This window comes from Pangasianodon hypophthalmus, chromosome 17 (genome assembly GCF_027358585.1).
Source record: "Pangasianodon hypophthalmus isolate fPanHyp1 chromosome 17, fPanHyp1.pri, whole genome shotgun sequence".
Classification (NCBI taxonomy): Eukaryota; Metazoa; Chordata; class Actinopteri; order Siluriformes; family Pangasiidae; genus Pangasianodon; species Pangasianodon hypophthalmus.
Genome location: NC_069726.1, coordinates 10,102,425 through 10,127,418, shown reverse-complemented (window position 1 = coordinate 10,127,418; position 24,994 = coordinate 10,102,425). Strand labels below are relative to the sequence as shown.

The 24,994-nt window shown below is 41.2% G+C and overlaps 1 protein-coding gene across 11 annotated transcripts in view; it reads left to right on the top strand.

The window, feature by feature from the left end:
• The first annotated feature begins 13,129 nt into the window (after positions 1–13,129).
• The window catches only part of nbeaa (neurobeachin a), a 157,352-nt gene continuing 145,487 nt past the window's right edge, over positions 13,130–24,994 (top strand). For 6 of the 11 annotated variants that reach the window (XM_026941772.3, XM_026941764.3, XM_026941767.3 and 3 more), the window contains exon 1: positions 13,130–13,707. In XM_026941772.3, the coding sequence (XP_026797573.3) occupies positions 13,486–13,707 (222 nt within the window). In that variant the 5' untranslated portion in view covers positions 13,130–13,485. The remainder of the gene's footprint in view (positions 13,708–24,994) is intronic. The other 5 variants (XM_034312522.2, XM_026941771.3, XM_026941766.3 and 2 more) reach the window with 1 other exon arrangement.

Sequence of the window (24,994 nt, the reverse complement as noted above, 5' to 3'; positions counted from 1 at the left end):
CAAATTTAAAATATCAATTGAAAATAAAGTAAGTTACAGCCAACCTAAGGCATCTGCATTTCCTTTATGATAATACCCAGCATGGAGTCTGGCCACTTATTGTTGTCTGGAATTCACTTCCTGCTTGACCACTAGAGGGCAGTGTTGAAGCATGAAAACTGCCCCCATTATCCCAGGCTCCTTTCATGAGGGTTTTTTTTTCCCCAGCAAAACAGCATATCTAACTGGCTGCATGTCTGCAGGTGATCACGGTTTATTGGTTAAAGCAGCATTTCTAAACATCTTGTGTGTTCACGAAACCAAAATGCCTAAACAGAACTACTGATTAATCCAACCCCAGAGTAATACATCCAAACAAGCAGAGCTGGGTGAAGTAGAGGACATCCACAGGCAATAAATCTTAATGGAGGTGCCTCCTGTCTTCTAATGTCTCTTCTCTCCTCTTACAAGAAGCTGGATCGCTGGGAGCCACAAACCCATTCAAACACTCAGCATGTGTGTGTGCTAAGGGAGATGGCAATACGTGACAGTCCTAAGTGTATGACATATTTTGAGTTTGATTGTATTCGATGAGCTCAATCGAAGCACCATGAGCATAGAACTGAGGTATATAGAATGGAAAGTACGATTTTTATGCAAAATAATTTTCTGACCTTGACCAAATATCTCTAATAATTTTAAGTATCATATTTATATTGATCAGGTCACACTCTGATCTGATAGTAACAAGGTCAAATATGAGTGTTAAAATGACCAGTCTTTGTAAATATGAAAAATACATTAAAAACATGTCACATGACCTCCACCTGTTAGCACACAAACACTTGGTATCAAGAGGTCATATGAGGTTTTGCATGAATTTACACACATTTACATAAATATAGTTTGTATAGCTAATATTTAAGCATATAAAGATATGCTTTTTGGGGTATTAGAAAATTATAAAATGTTGAAATTGTAGTTGTATAAAACCAGAAGAAACGATTATGTTGGCAGTTTCATACAGAAATTATGTCCTAACACTTCCTAAAAGGGAAAAAATTGCATATGTTTAATAGTGCTACATCTCTCTTTTTAGGATCTGGTGCCTTTTCCTTGTGTCTGAAATATGAATCAGAATTAGAATCACCTTTATTGCCAAGTACCATAGGTTTACATGTACAAAGAATTTGTCTTGGTGTACTGGTGCTTAGTACAGTAACAGTAAAATGCAAGAAATAAAAATATAATATTAATAATGTAAATAAAATATAGAAATATAAAAATATTAAAAATATAAATTGAGTTTGATGTGTTTCCTCCACTTGTGATTGAATTTTCAGGTTCGGCCCATGGTGCAGCTGACTAGGGGATTCATCAATGTTGGTTTATGACTCAAAGTTCACACTACACATGTAATGTGTTCACACGTAACCACCACCAAGGATGGCGCAAGTGATCAGCTCACGCTGGACCCAGTTCACACTTTTATCCTGGTCAGTCGATCCAGAGCCTATTCTGGGAACACTGGGTGTAATTCACCCCGGAGGCACATTCACACCTAGGATCAATTTACCATAGCCAATCTAAACTAACAGCATGTTTTTGGGCAGTGGGAAACCAAAAAGAAACTCACATGTACACAAGGAGAACATGCAGAACTCTCCCGAGCTCAGGATCAAACCCTGGCACCCTGGAGCTCTGAGGCAGTAATGCTACTCGCTGCACCACTATGGAGGCATCATGTAAACTAGCACTGATTTTAGAGCAGGTACTCACACCAAAGCGCTCTGCAGCTCAAAGTTCTCAGTTAGCACCAAAAACTTAACAAAGACTGATCACCTCAGCTGCCAAATGCTGGGACTCATCAGGGAGCAAACAGAGATATAGCAGCATGCTGACCGATCCGGATTTATCCAGCATGCTGCAAAAAACAGTGGATGTGTAATCAGTATTTAAAAGATCTCACATGATGTCCAGTATAATTCAGCATCCTTTCCTCTAGCACTGAACTAGCCGCTAGTTAGCAGGCGAAGTAGCTGTAATCTTGTTGCAGCTCATATTAACACACACAGGATAAAGATATAGCAGCAGTGTAACCTGCAGACTAAACTTTCTGGTACAATAATATATTAGAAGCGAAAGAGAGTATAATTGATTGACCCTTCCTGATTGAGTGCCAACTACCAGTGTAGTTTGAAGGATCCTTAGCGTTAGTATAATCTATCATGCTCCATAATGTTAACATTTACCATCATATCACAAATGGCACTTCAGTGCGCTCAGTCCCCCTTATAAAATATATTAATGTGTTAAATGTTGCTCTGCATTTTATATGTTGACATATTTTCAATTGCCATATATTGAGTTCATCTAGATACATTTGGGGTAGTTTGTATCATCAATCAAAAATCTCTACACACACACACACACACACACGCACACACACACGCACACACACTCCATGGGTGAAAGATGCTAGGAGATACACAGGGGAGAAGAGTCTTGCTAATCAGATGGTGTGTATAATTCACTGGCCTGCACTTAACACATTTTACCCCATTGGGCACAGACAGGTCCTAAACAGCTGTGACACACACACACACACACACACACACACACTATGCACAGTCACATTTCTCCACTAAGCTGCTCACACATATACAGTGCCTCCGTAAAGTGCTCACCAGCCAGTGATTATTTCTGCGTTAGGGGGTGTAATGTGTTGGGGGTGTGTGTGTGAGATGCGTTGGGGGGTGTGTGTGTAATGCGTTGGGGGGGGGGGGTGTAATGTGTTGGGGGGTGTGTGTGTGTGAGGTGCGTTGGGGGGTGGGGGGTGTAATGCGTTGCGGTGTGTGTGTGTGAGATGCGTTGGGGGGTGTGTGTGTGTGTGTGTGTGTGTGTGTGTGTGTGTGTGTAATGCGTTGGGGGGGGGTGTAATGTGATCATAGTCTGCCTGTTTTTGCCTTGTATACATAGTTCATGTTTATAGTTCTTGTTTTCACTGTTTTGGTTGGTTGTGTTGCTACTTCTACAATAAAATCTGTGACAGACAGCAATTTTTAGGTCATGCCACAGATTTTTGATTGGATTTAAGCTTTGACTCGGTCATTCCAAAACACAAGCCTTCTTTTTTCCAAGCCATTCCTTTGTAGTTTTTGCCCTGTGCTTTGGCTCATTGTCCTGTTGAAACTTATTTTCACCCTAAATGCAGATGGCTGGCTGACTGGAAGAGGTTCTCCTTAACAATTTATTAATATTTGGCTCCATCCATGTTGCCTGTGATGGCAACATGCTTTCAAGTTCCTCCTGCTGAAAAGCAGCCCCAGAGCATGATGCTACCACCACCGTGCCTGGTCATAGGAATGGTTTTACCTGGGTTTTGGGCTGTATTTGGTTTGCACCAAACACTATTCTTTGGTTTTAGACAAAGTGGCTCAACTTTAGTCTCACCGGACCACAAAATCTTTTTCCAAAAGCTCTCAGATTTTCTAACATGGCCTTTCCCAGAAGTGGCTTCCTTCTGGCCACTCTCCCATAGAAGCCAGATCTGTGAAGTGCTGATGATATTGTTGAGGTCTACACTCCTATTTCAGCCAGTAAACTCTGTAACTCTTGGACACTTCTCTGACAATTGCCTTTCTTGCCTGAACGCTCCTGGCCTGATCTTGGTAGTGTCTGGGTTGTGCCAAGTTTTTTTTCCCACTTTTTATACTGTTGCAGTGCTCCTAAGAAGGTTCATGGTTTTGCTGATCTTTTTATAACCTTCTCCAGCTTTTGTCCTAACAACTTTATCTCGACGCGTCACGGGCAGTTCCTTGGTCCTCATGACCGCAGAATAGATCTGATCTGCCATTTTAGCTGTGAGACCTCCCAGAGTCAGATATTAACTATGCAGGCATACAGTTGGAGACAGGTGGACTTAAAATGAACAGAGGTACAGTATACCCCGTTTAACATATTTTGTGTGAGCTCTTAAATGAATTCTAGTCCTAATTTAGATTGCTAAAAGAAAGGGGGGGTGAATACTTGTCAGTTATGCAGGTTTTAGACTTTATAGTTTTAAAATAATTCTGAGGACATCTAAATACTTTTTCATTTTATTTCTGTAGAGAGTCAGAAAAAAGTTATGTTGCAATACAGCAAAAAGAGAAATATTCACTCGGGGGTGAATACTTTCTGGAGGCACTGTACACCTGGTCTATGGAAACATTTAAAACATGACTGTAAAGTAAATGTGCTTTCACTCTAATGTGCCATAAGTACATTAATAAAAGATCAAAGATAAACTATTTATATGTGTGTGTGTGTGTGTATGTGTGTGTGTGAGTGCATGAATGTGTGCATGTGTCTTTCTTTGTCTTGAAATGTCTGGTCTGTCTTCACTATAAAAGGCCATTCATATTCCTGCCTTTTTTTTTGTCATATCTCTGAATATTTGATGGTAAAATTAATCTCAAACCCGTAATTTAAAGTAAAATACACTTCAAGCTAAGTTGTGCAATTACTATGAATACTGAGTGGGTTAATTCTCTCTCTCTCTTTCTCTCTCTCTCATTTTCTCTTCTTCAGGAGCATCAAGAGAGGGAGACATACAGTTGCCGTGGCTACCTTCTCTCTGCTCATCCCTCTTCCTTTTTTGCCTTTTGTTAGATCTTCACAAATGGTACAGTGAACAAAACCCAGATCACTGTATCATGTAATGGTTCAGGAGGAGAATATGACTACACACACCTATGGTTTGGTCTTGCTTTTGTTCAGTTCATATCTTCACAGCAGTAATCACACTGTAAACCTGCATGATTTTATTTGCGTTTAGATTTACAGTGGTTTATAGGTGTATATTACAAGCACAGAGGAGATGACAGTGAAACACGTGCTGTGAGATCAAGTGCAAGATTACTGTAGGAGGAACAGTGAGAGTCATGGCTAAACATGAGGACTGGACTGAACGCTATTACTCAGGAGTGCTACACACACACTAGTCACGAACAAAACAATCCTACAATCAGAGGAAGACAAATTTCCAGAAGAGTAGTACACAGTACTGTAAATCATTCCGGATAAGGACATCTGCCAAATGCTGTAAATGTAAACTGCAAGCCATCAATCAGTTTAAGGTTCATTAGATATACCAATATGTACCAGCACAACCAAAGAAAACACACCATGTGGTCGATCCAACACTGGCTTTTTTTTTTCTTTTTATTATACACTAAAACGTTTATATGCACGGCTCATTTCTGTACCATGACACTGAGTTGGAAAGCAGACAGTGCAGTGTTTAGATACTGGCTGCTTTGTCTCTGCTGCTGTCCTGTGACTCACTGTCCTGTTTTCCTTCGCTTTGACAGAACAGAGGAAACCTACGTTGCCTGTGGCATGTAATATCCTACTGGAGGACACACACACGCACACACACAGAGAACACAAGTATACACAAATGCATTAGCATACACAAATATCCACACTGTTCATATCCATGACATTTAATACCTCTCTCTCTCTCTCTCTCTCTCTCTCTCTCTGTCTCTCTCTCTCTCTCTCTGTGTGTCTCTCTCTCTCTCTGTCTCTCTCTCTCTCTCTCTGTGTCTCTCTCTCTCTCTCTCTCTCTCTCTCTCTTGATTAAATTCAATTCAACTCCATTCTGTAAGCTGTACCATCATGATCACATTATTTCCAAAGCATCACTGAAATAGAAATCTAAATGCTAAAATTGAGTCCACATTGTCACTACAGTTTTACTGCAATATTTAATATTAAAATAAATACACCTTAATTGATACACAAGAATATAACAACAATAGAAAATATATAAACCAAACTTAAATGATTTTTTTTACTATATTTATATGCACTATATCTATATCTAACTATAACAGCAGAATATACTGATTTCAAAATAAAATAAGTTTTAGTGAGTTTTTTTGGTGGTGTATAATATGGATTTGGGGTCCAGTATAATTATCACAGGGTGTTTTTTTTTTTTTTTTTTTTTTTTTTTTTGCACATTAGGCTGGTGGTATAGCTAAATAGCTAAAAGTATGTCATGTTTTTTCTTGCAACTCTATATTTTATTAAAAGGCATTTAAAAGCCTGCAGGTAGGATTTGTGTGTGTGTGTGTGTGTGTGTGTGTGTGTAAACAGCAGATGTAAGCTGTTGGCGTTCAGCACCCACTCCTAAATTGAGCTAAACTGAGACATTTGCCACAGTGTTTCTTTGTGTAGTCAGAATTTCAGTCATGATGTAGCATTCATGTATTTCAGTTGGACTGAGTTTGATTTTATTAGGAGTAGCTTGTAAAAGTACTTTTACAGTGCTTTATAGAACTGAGTGTAGACTCCTAATGAGCAGCCAGAGGACACAGAAGTGGGAAAAAGTTCCCTATGACTGTGAGGTAAAACTTTGACAGGAGCCAGACTTAATAGAGAGTTCCACTGTCCTCCAGGCCCTGTCCTCTGACCTCTGTCCTCTGTGGCCTGTGCTGGATGCTGGCTTTTATACTCATAGATCCCTTCCAACACTTTCCTCAGGACAAGACTAAGAGTAAACAGCCTATACTACCTTAATTCATTAATTCATTCATCTAGAGTAATGTCTTTATCCAGGTCAGGGTCTTGGGAGTCCACTCTGGATGTAATGGCAGTCCATCACAGGGCATACAGTATACACACCTAGGGGAAATTTAGAGACACCAGTCCACCTCCTGACATTTTTTGGGAGGCTGGGAACCCAGAGAAACCCCCATAAACATGAGGGGAATATAAAAGAAACTCCACACAGACAGTCACCCAAGCTCAGGAGCAAACCTGAGAACCCTGGAACTGTGACGCAGCAACACTACCCATTGCACCACTATGCCCCCCAAGCTAGCTTAAAGTCAATTTTAATTGCAGAAAGACAATTATGTGTATTTTATGCTTGTGTCCTGAATACACACATCCAAATAAGCATCTATATGCATGGGAGATATTTTCTGGAACAAATTCGGCACTGTGATGTTCAGCCTACATGCTGGAAATCAGGGAGTACCAGCCAGGCACTGCGCTGTAAGTGCTCCACTTGACTAGTGGACAAAAGAGAGGCAGATGGGAATAAAAGAGCTTTCATCTTATCAGACAATAGGAAGCAGTTAAGACCTTTATGTAGCTCTCTTTGTTGAATCAGTGAAAAGCCAGTGTGCTAGTGTGCCGGTTTTTATGATATGGCAAATAAAGCATCTGTTTCTTGGTGTGTACCTACTTACACCAAGTGTAGATTTTGGGGAGAACCAGTGTTTTGGGGCAAAATTCTGTATGTTGAGTTTCCTTTGACTATTAATTCATGGCTAAAATCTATGTTAAAAGCTTACTATTTTCTAAGGTTTCTATGGCAAACAATATTGTTTTCACGATTTGTGGTCGTTCCCACTATGGCTAAAAGTACATGTAATTAGTTCATTTTCAACACTAAGTTGTACGTAGGTGTGAATGAGTTTGAGGTTACGAAAAGCAAGTGAGAGTGAGTGAAACTTAGCCTAAGTTTGTGATGACGTCCACCATCCAGTGCGCTAGTCTCTGTTTAGATGAGGGAGCGCCCTGTGTCTTTCCCCGTAATAGACAAACAGTTGATCTGATGATTGAATTGCTGATGTCCAGTGCAAATAATACCCTAAAGTGTGTACTGGGCATAATAAGGAACGCTCAAGCAGGTTCCCCATCATGGATTACTGCATGGTCATTGGATTGGTTAACAGAAGTGGGTGATATGACTTTGGGTATAAAACCTGTGTTCAACTACAAAGTTATTCCAGAGTCAAATCCCAGCCAGTGCATACAAGCTGAGCTTATCACTAAGGCATGTAGTTCTCCTAGTCTTTTTGCTGAAGTGATTGCTTAGCAAAAAAAGCAGTCTATAGAATGACCCATTTCAGTTCAGCATCCTGCATGGGCTCATAAGGGGATGTCTAAAGAGACTTCAGTACAAGAGTGAGATCTCACTCTGGGCTCTTGGGAGCAAGCCTTGTTCCCTTTAGAAAGATGGTGACAAGTTTATGAGCCCCAGTGAAACTTTATGCATGGTGCTGTGACGTGCTTCAATGGCTGCCTCTGTACAATCTCTGTAGAAAGGCTTGTACGTTAGGAACCAGCAAGTGCACTGGATTAAGATTAAACTGAGTGCACAGCATTCACCACAGAACAATTTCCTCAGAACAGACGCCACTCTCCCGGCTGTATGCGCTGTCTCAACAGTGCATCCACTGCACCATTGTGGCATCCAAGTGAGGCTAATGGAGGGAAGCCCCACCTGAGAAGTTTGTTTTGGGTGGCAGAATGTACCATCTGACCACGTGTCATCCTGGTGATTTATATATATATATATATATATATATATATATATATATATATATATATATATATATCTCAGATGTTCAGGATTGCCATAAAATACCAGCATGTTCTGATCACTTAGAACCAGCAAGAAGAATTTGATAGTTAAACCACCCTTGCTTTCAGCTAGTTGAGGTGTTCTACTCTCATACTGGGGCTCCACACGCTTCCTGTGCTTCTGTACCATCACACTACCCCCCCAGTGAATGAGGCGACTGTGTTCACTCTCTCCAAGCAGACCCCTTTTTTGAGAAAAGCCTTGTGCCTCCGGCGAGTTAGGGCTTGTGTCCCCCTTGCTGAGGTGAGGATGCATCACTGTCTGTGGTATTTTGGGTTTAGTCACAGGCTGATGACCCACTTCCAGAGACTATTTCAAGAACACTGGGCACAAGGTAATTCACCCTAAATGGGGCAGCTGCCCATTGCATTCACACACTCATTCACACCTTTAGGCAATTTAGCATAGCCAGTCTTCCTGCAGGTATGATTTTGGGAGGTGGGAGAAAACCAGAGAACCTGAACCAAATCCACGTGAACACAGTGTGAACATGCGAAACTCCATACAGGCAGTAAACACACCTCAGGACTGAACCCTGGAGCTGTATATTATATCTGTACCAAATAATAAATTGCTTTGATACATGAAGTCATTACACTACAGAAAAGACAGAAGCACCTACATGTTTATCCTCATCAAGAAATCCAGATTGCATGAATATACAACCTGACAATATGAAGATAACGGTAAACGAATGTAATAAGAAGGTTCTTATGGATAATGACAGAATTCCAACTCAGATGAGTTTTTTTTTAGCTCCCCCTGTCTGAAAGGTATATTGTAATGCTGCTGTAGTGAAAATGTTTTGACACTTTGGCCAGGCTGCTCAATTAAATTAAATCATGAAAGGATTTTTCCAGAAATATTTCACGTTTTATAGCCTATGATTTAGTTTTCATTGTTCAGTAGAATATTATTATGCATACACACTAATATTATTAGGAACACTTAAAATCCTTTGATTACTGTATATTAGTGTTCATGCTCCCTCTTACCATAGAAAAAAACATCACTGAATAATGGTGTTATTAGCTACTTTAACACTGGAAATGCGGCAGAAGAAATTAAGCTGTTAAGCTGCATGAAGGAATGTATGTGCATGTGTACGTGTATTTTTGGGTGTGAGAGTGTGTTTGTGTGTTTGTGTGTGTGTGCGTGTGTGTGGGGGGGGGTGCATATATGCTTGCATATTTATCTGTGTAAATGTAATTTTTTAAAATTTCTTTTTGTTTAAAGTTTGAAACACACATAAATATTCTGTTACTGTCTTAGTTTATTGACAGCACACATTTTTTAAAAATCTTTTGTTCCAGTTTCTCTCCTGCTATCTAGTGTGTGTCACAGTGGTATGCTCTATTCTTTATCTGCAGATTAATAATGCAGTTCTTTCGTTCCAGTCTTGCTTTTCTTATCCACCTTTAACAATGCAGTGTGGAAAGCAAATCTGTGAGCTGCCACCTGTGACTGCACAAGCTGATTCTTTTTATCTGACACTGATGGAAATGCACTGAAGCAGATGCGTCCCTGTACATAAAACTGATGGTGTCATAAACCCCCCCACACACAAACACACAGCTCAGCTGTGATAAGTCATTTTGATCAGAGAGAACTAAATTTAAATAAAACTGTTAAAATTGACTGGCTTTGCAAACAAAACAAAAAAAGAGAGAGATTTTAACTGATCACTTTTTTCACTTACCTGCCATTAGGAGGATCCCCAAAACATCTGAAGGTTTTGTGTGTTTCTATAAATATTGATTGTACAATAAGTGATACTATGATGTTCTTCTTCTTGTTTCAGCTGCTCCTGTTAGGGGTCACCACAGCGGATCATTGGTCCACACACGTTTGGTTTGGTACAGTTTTTACACCGGATGCCCTTCCTGACGCAACCCTCCCCAGTTTTATCCGGGCTTGGGCACTGGGAGTGCACTGTAGTGTGCAACCCCAGTGACTGGGGGTTGGTTCCCTGGCCAGGAATCGAACCCAGCGTTGAGAGTACTGTGGCCTAACCACAAGTCCTCCAGGGACCCTGTAATACTATGAAGTAATTAGAAATTACTAATGGTGGAAAACAGAATGAGACCAAAAACAAGTCTGAATGGAGTAACAAGACCAAGCTGACTTGGTCTCTATTAAACGAGTAGTTTTAGTAGCACTGTTTCTGGTCCGGAGCTACAGCTGTGAGGAGATCAGACCTGTCAATCAAACTACATGCTTTACAGAAGAAAGTCTATATTACAGAGTGGTGAGCAGTGATGCTATTTCCTAAGCTGCCCATGATCTAAATCATCCCCTGGCATCTTATAGATCAGTGGCGTAATCTTGAACAACTTTGATGGACTTTTGGAGGCCAAAGGCAGGAGTCTTCATAGGTGCTTAAATGTGCCAGCTAAAGGCCAATGTATTATTGAGCGAACTATATCTTACTTTTTTTATGAGTGTGAGTCTTATCATCTGAAGGTTTCCTCTAAACCTATTCACCATTTTATGACAGACATGTTTTTGCCCCAAAATAACGAATAGAAATTCATGTTATTTCTAGGAGTTGTGATGTGTGTTGGATAAAATGGACCTGTCTTTTGCTATCCACTTTAGCGTGGGATCAGTGGGAGGGATTATTTGGAGGAATTTAGAGGAATCTGAAGCAGAGCTCTGAACATGTATTTCGTCTCCTGCTAGTAGCTATTGAAGATGCTAGAATTGTTCAAATGAGTGCTGATCAGAGGTTATCATTTTTTTTCTGTTGGTTGAGTTCCTTGGTTGGTTATTAGGCAACTTGGCCAAGGGTGCTAAATCATTCCTTCATTATTCATTTATAGACAATAGACAATAGACAATAGGTCTATTCAGGGAGGAAGCCCAGTTCTGGGCAAGAAGAAGGGCTCTGCAGGCTGCTTGCTGAATTCTGTGGAACATGGTCAGAATCAGCAGAGGAAATGGAATTGCGTACAGGAGACAGTGAGGCATGTCATGGCCAGTGCGTCCTGACCTAGTGGACTGGCACGGTAAAATCTTTTGTGATTGGTGTCATTTGGAAGAGCACATTGGGTGTTATGACCTGCATGTTGGCATCAAGTCCAATCCAGGTTACAGCTATATAGAGAGTGGTTATCATGGCCTGTTTAGAGCCTTTCCAGAGATACTTGTTATTCAAGCTGGTAGAGGCTAATTCAGATTCAATTCTGGATGCTGCTGAAGCCATCACAGCTCAATTATTGGTTCACTGTCAGACTAGAAATGGATGAGGAGTAGGAGGGAGAATCAGCTCTCAGACTATAAGGAGGCCTGCAGAGTGTGAGCCTCTGCATCGGCATCACTGTGTAGGCAGTGCAGGGGACATTTGAACTGGATATTGCTTCTCTGTGATGTTTAATGCAGATGGCTGGTGTTTGCCTTTGGCTTCCAGGGAGATTAGACACTGGCTGAACAAAAGAATGTCTCAGAATGTCTTTTTAGTCACTCAGTTGCTAGCTTGCTAGCTATGTGTGTCTAACAAATGTCATGCTTTGATCAAGTTCGTGATTCCAGGCCATAGTAAAATGGACATGACCCTAATGGATACAGTTTGCAAACAATCCAAATGTCAGCTGTCAAATTATCAAAGATGCACATACACCATTGCTTGGCAGTGGACAAAGTTGCAATGCTTGAATCAATAAATGGGGAATTTAGCCAACAGAACAATACTCTCTGCAATAATTTGTGATTATTTGTGAATATTTGTAAGAGAAAGCAGTGATCAGTCGAGTCAAGAGCGGCGATGAAGTTCCTGTTGCTGTGACATAACTAGACAGACTGATGTGGATGCTGCTTATGATAAACATGATTTCGGCTTGTCTTCTCAGGATAATATTAAAACAGGTTAAGATAATTCCAGGTGAGATAACAGAGATGACAGCTGATGACTCCATGTTCAGTCTTCCAATTTTTTTCATAAAGTTGTCTGTTGTGAGCACTTTCATCAGGAGATGAAAAAAGATGATTAATTTTTGGGGATGGAAATTATAACATATTACTAAATATAAAACCTTTATCAAATAAAAGCCATACAACTTATTTATGTTAATTAAAAATATATTATAACTGATGTCAATGGTTCTGAGATTTTGGAATTTTTGTCTTGATTCAGATGTTCACATATGATCTTAACTGGACATTCACAGACCATGACAAGACTTTCAGGATCTGAATATTTTTCATGTCCACAAATGACCTTTAAAATGGGTCCTGGTACTGAAGCTGCATTGAACATACAGGTTAGTGTCTGGACCACGTGACACAGACGTGACCTGTAAGTGTCCCGGATGGACGTTTCCGCTCTGAACGTCTTCCAGACAGTTTCGGACCTGTGTGTGTGTGTGTTTGTGTTATGAAGATCAGTGTCAGAGAAAGAGAGAATGTTAACCATAATCTCATGTAACTATTCGACCGATTCACATATTTCTCATATCTCATTAGAAAATATTTCATCACATTCGTCACCATGGAGCATGTTATCATTTGTCTATTCTTAGATTACTATTAATATCAGATCTCGCACGTGCTCCTGCACGGTCCCCACCTTTATGGGCTCCACCTCAAATTGCTCCCTGTTTTGTCACATAGTGCACTTGCCCAGAGTGTAAAATCGATTATTTCGTAGCCTCCGTAGCGCGCTTTATATAGGGAGCGATGTGTTTGGGATTGAGCCACGGCCCGCTGAGCAGCCCGCTACTGCGCAGGCGCAGTGCTCGCTACCGCAGCCAGGGGGCGTGAACATGGCGTCCTGAGCAGGACCACACAGCCGGAGACCGCATCGTTTCACTGGGCTTTCAGATAAAGGAGGACAGAGGGAGAAGCAGCGTGAGAGGACCGTTTCAGCAAACGCAGAGAAAGTACGCTTTCGGGGCTTGTATGCTTCCCGGAAAAGGACAGACGGGATTAAACAGCAGCGGTCCAAGTCGGTGTAATTTGCTTAGCGGTTTCTGTTGTTCTTTTTCGCTAATTCAATTTTCATGCGGTTGCAAAGCCAGTCGGTGACGCGAAGCAGGTGAGAGCGAGGCGGCCGCTCCTTATTTTCGGGATTTGGGCTGGAAATGGCGAGCGACAAGCCGCTTCCGGCGCCGCTGGCGGAGCGAGAAGCCGCGGCCGGCGGGGACGCGATGGTGTCCGGCTCGGGCTCCGTTGTGCTGCCGGCTGGCGTCATCAACCCCGCGGTTCCGATCCGCAACATCCGCATGAAGTTCGCCGTGCTGATCGGCCTCATCCAGGTCGGCGAGGTCAGCAACCGGGACATCGTCGAGACCGTGCTGAATCTGGTGAGTGGAGGAGAAAGCTTCATCATCTGTCCACAATGGCTCTCAGCCCCCATCCCCATCTGTGCTTTATTCCCCGCGCTGTGGCCTCCAGTGCTGCTGCTGCTGCTGCTGAGAGATGATGTCATGTAGAGCATCTCAATCAGGTGCAGCAAACATCTAACCTCAGAGCCCTGTCCACAACCTCAGCCTGCTCAAAGCGTTTCCCTAGAGCAACTGCTCAGGGCCTCGCTGCCTTTTGTTGACAGCGCGATCGCATCGAGTATGCAGCCATTATCATTATTATCATTATCATTATTATTATTATTATTATTAGCAGTAGCAGCAGACAGAGAAGAGCAAAAAACACACACTGTAATTGGATCAGGTCGCTCTTTTTATTTCCAGATTAATATTATCAATGTGAAGTGTGCGCGTGCGTGAACGCGTGTGCGTGTGCGCGCGTGTGTGCGCGTGTGCATGCGCGTGTGCGCGCGCGAGCCGCGTTTAGACATTGTTATTCAGGCACAGATCGGGTAGCTTTCTGCTCTGGCTGGTAACAATGACTTGCCAAATATGTGGGGTGTGCGCGTGCTGGTGTTTTGTGCCCTCAGTGCTGAACCAGTGACCAGGCGCACGGCACATCCGGAGGCTCAGAGCTTGCTCGGTGGTTCTGGGTGGAAGGTGTACTTGATGGGATGGTGGGATGTGATGAGGGCAGTAGGGATAAATTCATTAATATTCAGGAGGCGTGAAGGCGGCTGCTGTCGTCCTGCTTTATTTTCACACAGGGATCTCTGGCACATGTTCCACCCTGATCTTTAAAAGTGCTGAAGGGTTAGAGAAAGCAACTGGAGCTTGTAAAGGTTGGATGTTAGGAGCCTGGCCACACAGCAGAGATTAAACCACAGCAGGGTTTGTGGGAGCACTTGTTATGAAACAGCCCATGAGGAGCATTAACACTGCTTTTATGAATGCACGATCGTGCCAGCTCTTCTTAGCTGATCGGATCCGTGAGATCGCTTCAGCTACAGTGCATGAGTGAAACTACACGAAGAGGCCTTACCCAGGCCTGCTGTGTTAGGGAGAAGCGTCTCGTGTGAAATTGTCCATGGAGCTCCACGAGTCACGTGCAGAAATAAGGGCACGTCGGGCTGTAATTGGTGACGTCACGTGTTTGGTCGTCTAAGAAAGAAACAAGTCCGGATCAGGCAGATCTCGTAAATATGGCCTGAGTAATTGTCTGTTGTAGATGCTGCAGCGCTCTCAGTGCGCATGAATCCACCAGGACAGCATGTGGAAGCAGGTGGAGGAGGAGGAGGAGGTAGAAGGAGGGGGTTGCTGCAGTGGCGTCGCGCTCAGAAACCTGGACTGAACGGATGGGGCTGTGGAGGACAGATCAGGGGAGGAGGAAGAGAGGAAGGGGATGATTGGGAGTACCGATGCGTATCGCAGGGGTTTAAGAAAGAGGTGGAGAAACGTCAGGAAGGCAGGACTGAGTGCTTGTAGGTGGGCTAGACCTCATGCATTATGCAGCCTCGGCTGAAACCGCAGCTTGTAGTCCATCGATTGATCCAAACTGCCATTTCGAGGAGCAGATGCGGTGATCGGCTAATTAATAGACTTCTCCGCAGAGGCTTAACCACAGGAGCTCGTACCATTCAGCGAAAGTAGTTACACAAAACAAGTGCTTGCATTGTAGATTAGATTCATTTGAGCTTGCTCTGTAGCTTGAATTCGCATGCGGTCATGTGCGTCTGTGTCACCATGCAGCAGCTTTGGTCAGTTCTAGGCTTTTCTGAGAGTGAGGCCTACTTTGTGTGCCACATTGTGCTCCATTTATGTCCTCCAGGCCCACGGGAGGCTGAATGCACGTTTCAGGACACATGTTGTCCTGCTATGAAACACAGAACTCAAGTCATGTCCTCAGCCATAGCGTGGGGATGTTAATCCTTCCTTAGCTCATAGACAAATGACTCACCTTGAGGTGAGGGATGATCTTATTAAGGGGAAGGTACTGTATAGAAGAACATATAGTGGGAGTCTATGGGAGCCAATTTAAATATCAGTAGTTTTGAGTCTCTTTTGAGATTTAGGTTGTTGTGCCAGGAATAATGTTCCCTGATCTCTACATTTGATTTGATATTTCTAATGTTTCACATTACATTATGAAATAAAAACTGGTATTTTCCTGAAATCTGCTTCTGGTCATAAGTACTGTTCAGACAGGATCAGATTTCTAGACATATGACGGATGTTAAGTAATGTTGCTGGAGGAGGTCTGTAATAATTATGATAGATATGATGACGGGATGAGCAATCTCTGCATAAATCACAGATGGAATGTCTTCACAATGCATGTAAATTCCATGCGTCTTACAAACACCTCATTTTAATACAAGCTGATTGTTTGACCTGTATTATAAGCACGTGTTGTAGGGTGCGTGGCTGCGCAAGTTGCCCCTTATCATTAGTAGGTCACATGACCATAATACGTATGTAGGCTACCCATACCAGAAACTCAATAACTTGCCTAAAATTCCCAGAAGATTTTTAAAAATCGTGTGTGTTTTATTGTTCAGTACTTGGTTTTATGGAAATAGGAAAGAGCTCTTCCTGGCGTGTGTTTATACCATAGAAAAAGTGCAACCCCTCTTTTTCCACAGGATATAATGGAATCTTTACTAACACCTCAATTTGCTCGGTGTATATATTACCCGGGCATATTGTATAGAAAGTAAAATCCGGCTTTCCAGACACGTGCACATGCAGCCTGAAAAAAAAATTACTGACACGACAGATTCGCACGGGACTAAAATCCCAGAGATACTCTGGAAATAATTACCCCAATCTGAATAGGGCTATATTCTCATTTCTGGATTTGCGTGTAGTCGAGTAGGTCAGGTGAGCTCTGGCCTGGTGCTGTTCGGGTAACCCCCAGTGGAGCTGACATAGTTGCTATTGTAGTCTTGGCAGCAGCAGCGTCCCACTGTTCCCACTCACATGAACTCAGCCTGAAATGCCAAAGTCAAAGCTTTCATTTTTATTCTTAAATATGTTCCACATTATGCCTGGAGCACTGTTTACTAGGTGAAGGTCAATTTATTATTTGGAAAGACAAATGAGTGTAGCAGTTAAAAGGACATTTTGCATTTATGTCCATTGCTGTATAAAAAAAAATGAAATATGTTCTGCCGAGATTGTAAAAATGCCTCCTAGTTATAAGATATTAGTCCCATTAGCATTTCACTACGCTGACTAACAAGCGTCCTGCTGATGGATGGATGGATTGATAGTGTGTATTTATGGCTGAACTAAATAGTAAATTTCCCAAGGGGAATGTATCGTCTGCATGTACACCATAAGGACTGTGTTAAAGGTGTCTATCATATATATATATATACATTGACAAGTTGCTAAGTAAGCTCTGAATAAAGCAGGACTGCAGCAGATGTTCAGCTTCACTGCAAAGAAAGCAGCAGAACGGTCGCGCACACAGTACTATAGGAGCTCATCTTTGATTAACTTATGCTAGAGCCTGTATTTGTGGCTTTGTGGAAAATTGGCTGCATTAGATTCATGGGCTTCATAAATCCGAACATGATTAAGCACCATGTTTTTGTGGCCATGTAACACACAGAATTATTCCTTACAGAAATCTATTTGTATAATCAATAAGGGCAGCTTATAGCCACGCGGGTTTAGACATTTTACTGCGATTGATAAAGCAGTAAGGCCTTTTGAGAATGCAGCGAATTGAAACACCATTGATGTTGCACTAACTGAGTGACTCTGTTATTTTTCACGTCCCCAAAAATAAAATTAACATGACTAGTAGTGGAAGAAACACTTGCCACATGCTAGAAAAGGGTTACAAAATGTTAAACAAGCAGTGTGTTTATGTAGTCATTTCCTTTAAAAAGTCCTTTCTCTCCCTCACACACACACACACACACACACACACACACACACACACACATACACACAGCTACTGTGGGCTTAATGTTTAGAACTCTCCTGCCATTACCAGAGCATCATTGTTGCCATGGAAATGGAGCCATGGGACCTCGGCACTCACTTCCCACCTTACCAACTGTTGTCAGCTGTTTTTTTTTTTCCAGCCGCATCAGCACAGCCAACTGTGACTTAATCCATGGAATAATCTTTTTTTTTTTTTTTTCTTCATTGCTCACCATCGTTTTAATGATGCACATAACAAAGGAGAAAGCAATGAAACTAATACACTTTTGTCAAATAATGCTTGAATTGTGCTTTACAGCCCAAGGCTGTGTGGTTCGCCAGCACACCAGGGACACCTCGTGTCCATCTTTCCTCCTCTCTCTCTCTCTTTCTCTCTCTCTCTCTCTCTCTCTCTCGACTGAGTCGATATGATGGTCTCTCCACGACAACGCCTCATTAGTTCCATTCCTGCTTTGCAAAATCACCAAGGTCAGGAGTTACAGGCTCAAGATGACGCAGTCAGCACAACCCGGCCTCAGACAGCAGACAAATGCAGCACCGAGACAGTACTACAGCTCGGGACATGGGACGTGTACACGACTAAACACACGACAGCGCTCAGTTAGCGTGCGTCGTGTTTACACTAGTGTCACACTGTTCTTGCCGGCCAACAGTTTTACTGAAATGGAAACTTGCCAGGCATTGTACTCTGTCATACTCTGTGCGCATGACTTTTGCTTAGGCGTAATTACTTGCTTGCCTAGATAAACATAGCTGTGCATTTTTTTTTTTTCCTGCAATTATTTATTTAGTTTTATGTTTCAACATGATATTTATGACTGCTGCACAGTGGTGAGGATCACCGAGAAGTAATATCCACAGTAGGAAATGAGAGTTTATTAAGGGTTTACTCACATTAATCAATAAAATACAGAAATAAGCCATAAATGAAATCAACACAAGAATGGCTAAGGGAACGACATTTTATGGTATATATGACTGAGATGTGTGACGGTAAAGGTGACAAGCTTTAAGAGTTTTTTTTTTCTGCACGTCGTATTAATTTCTCTAGTGGTAAGAATTTACAAATCGGAATTTGATTAGTTTGTCAACTATATATTGATTGAATAGGCTTCTGATTTCGACCAGAGAAGGAAGATAGTTTAGTCAGCTGTATCAGGAAAAGTAAGAGTCTTTGTGTTTGTGTGCAGCAATATGCTCTCAGTTAGCTAGCTAAAATTCACCATCTACAAACACAGCTATGGGTGTCAATCATATGAATAAAGAGATTGAATAGAATTCAGAGGAAGCGATGAGAATTTGACTACAGTGATAATGTACATGTCAAATAAGTAAGGAATAAAATGCGACAGAATGTGCAGTTATAGGAAAAAACAGTTACGTGGCATGTGTTTTATCTGTTCATAGTTTTGTTTAACGTTGTGGTATGTCTGCAAATCAAGTGAGATCCTGTTATTACTTAGTCTCTTTTATTTCTTCTGTTACAGCTTTACCGCTGTCTGTTCCAAGTGGAGACTCCTTTCAAAAAGGATAAATAAATGTCTCCTTACAGAAAACTTAAAGGTGCTAACAGATTACCTTTTTTTTTCAAGATTAAATCTCTAACGAATTTAGACTCTAATCAAACTCTATTCGAATAATTCCCGCCCGTATTCCTGAAGCTCCGCCTCCAGGATCTACAGTGGCTTGTAGAGTATAGTGTCTATAAAATGAGTGACAGGAGACGCATCCAAACACAAACAAGCATTCCGGATGGGAAGTCAGTTTTCCAAACGGGTTTTTTTTACGGCGACTTAATACACTTTTGCTAAGACCAGATGTACTCTAGCGCAGACCAAGCCCTGTCGGAAACCTGTACCTGATCCTGATAGATGTACGTTACATTTGAGGTGTTTAATGGGTGCGGCTTTATTGTTATATATAAACTTCTCATTGCTTTACCCTAAACATTCTGTTTTAGGCTTTCTACTATGTTTGGCTGTGATATAAAAAATATAATCAATTCTACATGGCCCTACACAGATAAACTAGCAAACTGATTCATGATAAGGTACCTAGATGTGTCATTGGCTAATGAAAAAGAGAATAAAGCCCATGTGATCTTTGCTTCCAGCTAAATCTCTGTACTTTTTAAGACAACTGTACACCAGAAGCAACACGCCATTCCACAATATGCTGCACTTTCCTGCACCGGTTTAGTGAATCTAACATGCGAATAATCTGTATTGATTGCCAGAATTTTATAAATGTGCAGCATCACTGTATGCAATCACATACAGTTTGTTAAGCTTTTAAAGGATTGGCTCAGAGTGATTTCATTAAGCTGAGACATTTCATTACAGATGAGCCATCAAGAGACAGATTGTTGTGTCTTCCTTCATTATTGACCAGACACCTTCCTTCATTAGCTAGCGACAGGCGGATGATCCATGCTTCTGTGCTCCATCTTAGTCAGGAGGAAATGCCTTGAGCAAACGAAATGTATTTTGCAATAAATCATTTATGAAACAATGATCACTGGTGGCTTTTTTGGCATATTTGTGTCTGTTGTGTTCTGCTTTGGGATAGCTTTAGGATGAAAAAACAGCAAGGCAGACTGTAAAGAAGTGTAGGGAGATGGTATTTCACTTCAGACTAGATGAAACAAAAGTTATAGTCAACTACGCCTTGTGTAAGACTCCTGTTGGAAGGTTTTCTTTTGTTTTTTTTTCCCACTTTGATATCACTTTATATGAAGCATACTCACTAATCAGTTTTTGCTTTAACTATGGAAAATACAACTAGTCCAATACTTTTTGAATTAGGCCTACTTGTTGTCTAGTGAAAAGGAATAGTTGTGCTACCGCTTACACAGGGTATATCTGTCTTCCCAAACATCGAAACAAATACATAAAAAAGATTTAAGAAGAATATACAAGTGCTTAGACTCTTGTCTTCGCAGTCCATCGGCTTTTCTTTTTCCAGCGTATTTGTTCATCTGCGCACAGGGTGGTGCATTTTTAGCTGCTGGTCTGACTTGCGTCAAGCATTTGTGAGAATGTTGTGAGAAATGTGCGAAACAAGCCCACACGCTCTGCATGCTCCTTTTATTATAAAACAAAAGTGGGCCGTTTCACTAATGACAACAGAGTAACAGTAAGCGTACGGGCTCTTATGCAGGACTGTACACTTGTGTTCTGTGAAGTGTGAAGTGTGAAAAAGCTCCCATTAAACATTCATACAGGTTCACACTAATCATCTTAATCATGTGAATGGTTAAGCCACATAAGCTAAAACCTTTAGGATTTGCTTTGAAGCCACACCCCAACCCTTGAGAGAATCCTCAGTTGGCGATGGCGGGTGGGCATGATGGGTCGATGCTCTATTTTACGAGCCTAGCTTAGATTATTGTGCTAGAGAGACAGTGATGTCACCCCTGAGCACATCATGCAGGGGTTTTCCATCTTATCTGCAAACCGCTGGTGTGGCTGCAGGGTGTCACTGCAATCAAATAGGAGTCGACTAAAGAGCCCTCCTGATCTAGCATGTCGTGTGTGTGATGTGGCTACAGATTCCGCAGTATATTAAACAGATATTTGGTGTTAAACAGACATAAAGAAAATCAAATGGGAAACCAGGACAGATTTTAGATTATATATAACAGGCTACACAGTATAGCCTGTAAAATACATTAGAAATAGAGAATATTGTTCTGCTATTCACCTTGCAACTCATAATCCAGTTGACCGTAATGCAAGCATATCATATTTGCCTCATTTACGGCCTCAGTGTCTCATTCTTCCTCTGTGAGCACCACAGAGCCTCATTTTTATTTTCACCCTTAATACACGATTGCCGCAGAACCAAAGGGCTTTTCACACATCGGCGTTGCAGACCCACGCTCCACACATCCGTTATGTTAAACACCTCGGCTGTTTGTGTGGGCTGGACGAATACAGCTCGCTGTTGATTTTATTGACAGATTTATTCGAGGACATGTTTGAACATGAGTAGTTGTGGATGAAGATATGGGCTTATTTCATCTCTCTGTGTTGTTTTATAGAATGACTTCATTTTGCTGCCTGATGCTAGGCCTAGACATCATGATGGAGATGCCCGTGCATCCCAGGAGAGTGTGTCTGTCCAGGCAGTACGACATGTCCAGGCTCAATCTGACGATTCAGTCATTAACCTTCTTATTAACACATTGTCCTTCACTGTGTTATGGTTTTTACTGGGTCTTTAAAGTAATTTTTAGAACGAGCATAATACAGTATCAATTTTAAACACTTGCTTTATTCAACACAGCCACATATTTCCCTTGATCAAGGAAGGAAATGAAGGAAGACACGAAACATAAATGCCAGCATTATCATTTGATTAAGGTCAGCAGTTAAAACCGCAATTAAGCACAGAAGCTCCTGCAGCATTCATAGATTTTGCCTCAAGGCAGCCTAATTCGAGTGCTGATCTCAGAACAGCTCTGCTGGGAATAAATATTACAGGCTTTTTTATTTAGCTGTGGCGGTAAATACAACTTTGCTTGATCATTGCCCTTAAGCTACATAAGTATGATCATATAGAATCTATATGATGTGTACAGCAGTGTGTTGGTCTTCTGTGTAAGAAGCTAACACTGGATCTTAGGATTATATAAATTGTGTACTACTAGCAAAAATGAATTTATTTCCCTTTAACTTGAAGTAGAAAAGGAAGAGCATTAAGCAGTGGTCATTGAATAGGAATAGAAAAGAACCCAATAAAAAGGTAGTTCACTGAAATCGGAAGGAGCGAGGAATAAAAAAGGCATTTGCTATTAATTTTGCTTCACTGTTAATAGAAAACAGGAGAGAAAGCTGTGGTACCTTCATTCTGTAAAAATAAATAAATAAATAAATAAATGGAGGAACTAGTAATCATTACATTGTAGTCACACTATTTTCTTAATGTTTCTTTGTGTCTGAAAACAAAACGAACACAAATGAGCTAGCTAGCTGATTTAAAACTATGTTCCCTCCAAAAGCACTTGAAATACTGAGGTGAAAATCTGGTGTGAGTGTCTAATCCAGGTCCAATATCTACACAGTTATATATACAAGTATATACTTGTACACACCATTTTTGTTTCAAGGATAGTTACTGTCCTCCACTCTGTCCCTTCTTAATGAGTTTCAGGGGATGTAGACGAGTTTCAGGGGATGTAAGGCAATGTAGACGCCATTTTGTTGACAGGAGCAGTCACAAAAACCCTAAATGGACTAATAGTTTTAACACCCAGTGACGCAGTACATGATTTATTTTCCCTACTAATTTGATCAAGAATGGCTGGTTAGAGTATATGGAGGGATTTCTGCCATGATTCATAGATCGCATCCATGAATGACTGTGGCTAGCTAGACAACTGACTAGCTGAAGGTGTTGTGTGGTGTTAGTGATGTCCTACTTTTTCAAGCTGACCTTTTGTGCTTGAAAATAAATCTGAGCTCCAGTTTGCCTGGTCATACCTATCGATTATTCTTTAGTCATTAAATGGCCTCACAAACAGTCACACGTATGAGTGATTGGCAGGAAGATCTATGGTCTGTGGGACCATAGTATATTTCTCTTAGCAGTAGAAGTTTTAATGTAATGATACAGTTTACTTTGCAATCAAGCTAAGCACATCTTTTAGTTCAGCATATATGAGTATAGTCAGTAGGCCTAAGTATTTGCAGTGTAATTCATAACGTAATCTTCAGTTCATTCTAGCTAAGGATTATGGTATCACATTATTATACTCAATATCACGTATTATACCCAAAATGGATTGCACTTAGTCATCTTATGTGTAGGTTAAGATCCAAATCAATAGCTCATTTGCACTTTTAGGGCACAGGACAATCCCCAAGAGCCTCATTGACTATCAAAAGGGAGGAATTCTCTGAAACTTCCACCATGTACAAACAGAAGGTCATGGGTCAAAGGTCTTTGCAGACAGAATAAATTTTTTAACAGGGCTTTTATCAGGACAGCCAATGGAATAACACTGTGATTAAGTCTTGATGTTGATTCTACTGGACAAAGTTGGCCATAGTGCTGAATTTTGTCAGGGGTCCTTGATGTTTGTCATTAAGGGCATCTCTGAGAGTAATCACACGGTGCCAAAGTAGATATGCTCCAAGCCTGATAAGGTGTTAAATGGTAAGGCCAAGCATCTCTTCATGTTCCTCAGTGGATCCTCATCTAAAAAGACTTCCCGCTGTCACTGGATGAGAGCCCAGAGTCACTGATGAAGTGTTAGATTAGATTTTACTTTCATAATCAAAGATCACCTGCATTTCTTGTGATATGAAGGGATTTGCATTTTTAAACAACATTCTTATCTCTAAATCAGATGAGAACCCCATTTTAGTTTTAAAAAAAGATCACTTATCAACCCCTTATCATGGCAACATTGATTTATGGATACAGTCCATTGATTCAAATATTAAGCACATTTGGCAAATATTGAGTCACAGATTTTTTTTTATTCCTGAACTTTCCCATCCACAGAATTCAAGCAAGTTATATTTTGTGTCATTTTAACAACTGTTTTCTAGTTTTGCTGAGATTCACACTGATGATTGATGACCTTGAACACATTGATGATTTGTATGATTCACGTTGCCTATCATTCTTGGAAATTTTCTGAACTTTAGATTAGGAAATGAAACTTCCTGGAAGAATCACATTAATGTCCTTGGCATAATTTTAAATCCATTTAAATTAAGTGACAAGTGGAAAAAGGTTAAATATAGAACACTGAAGGGGTTTGTGGTTTGTCCCCATTAACCTTTCCCTATCTGAAGACCCCGTTTTTAAGAGTGAAGGCTTATAACTATAACGATGCTTTTCCAATGTTCAGCTGTCCAATTTCAGTACTCCCGTGCCCGCTGTAGCCTCAGACTCCTGTTCTTGGCACATGCTGTGGTCTGCTATTGTAGCCCATCCGCCTCAAGGTTCAACAGTTGTGTTCTGAGATGCTTTTCTGCTCACCACAGTTGTAAAGAGTGGTTATCTGAGTTACTCTAACCTTCCTGTCAGCTGAAACCAGTCTTGCCATTCACTTCTGACCTCTCTCATCAACAAGGTGCTTCCACCCACAGAACGACTACTCACCTTTTTTGTTTTTTGCACCATTCTGTGTAAACACTAGAGACTAGTTGTGTATAAAAATACCAGGGGATGAGCAGTTTCTGAAATACTCAAACCAGCCTGTCTGGCACCAGCACCCATACCATGGTCAAGATCACTGAGATTCTTTCCCCATTTTTTCCCTATTCTAATGTTCGATGTGAATATTAACTGAAGCTCTTGACCCGTATCTGCGTAA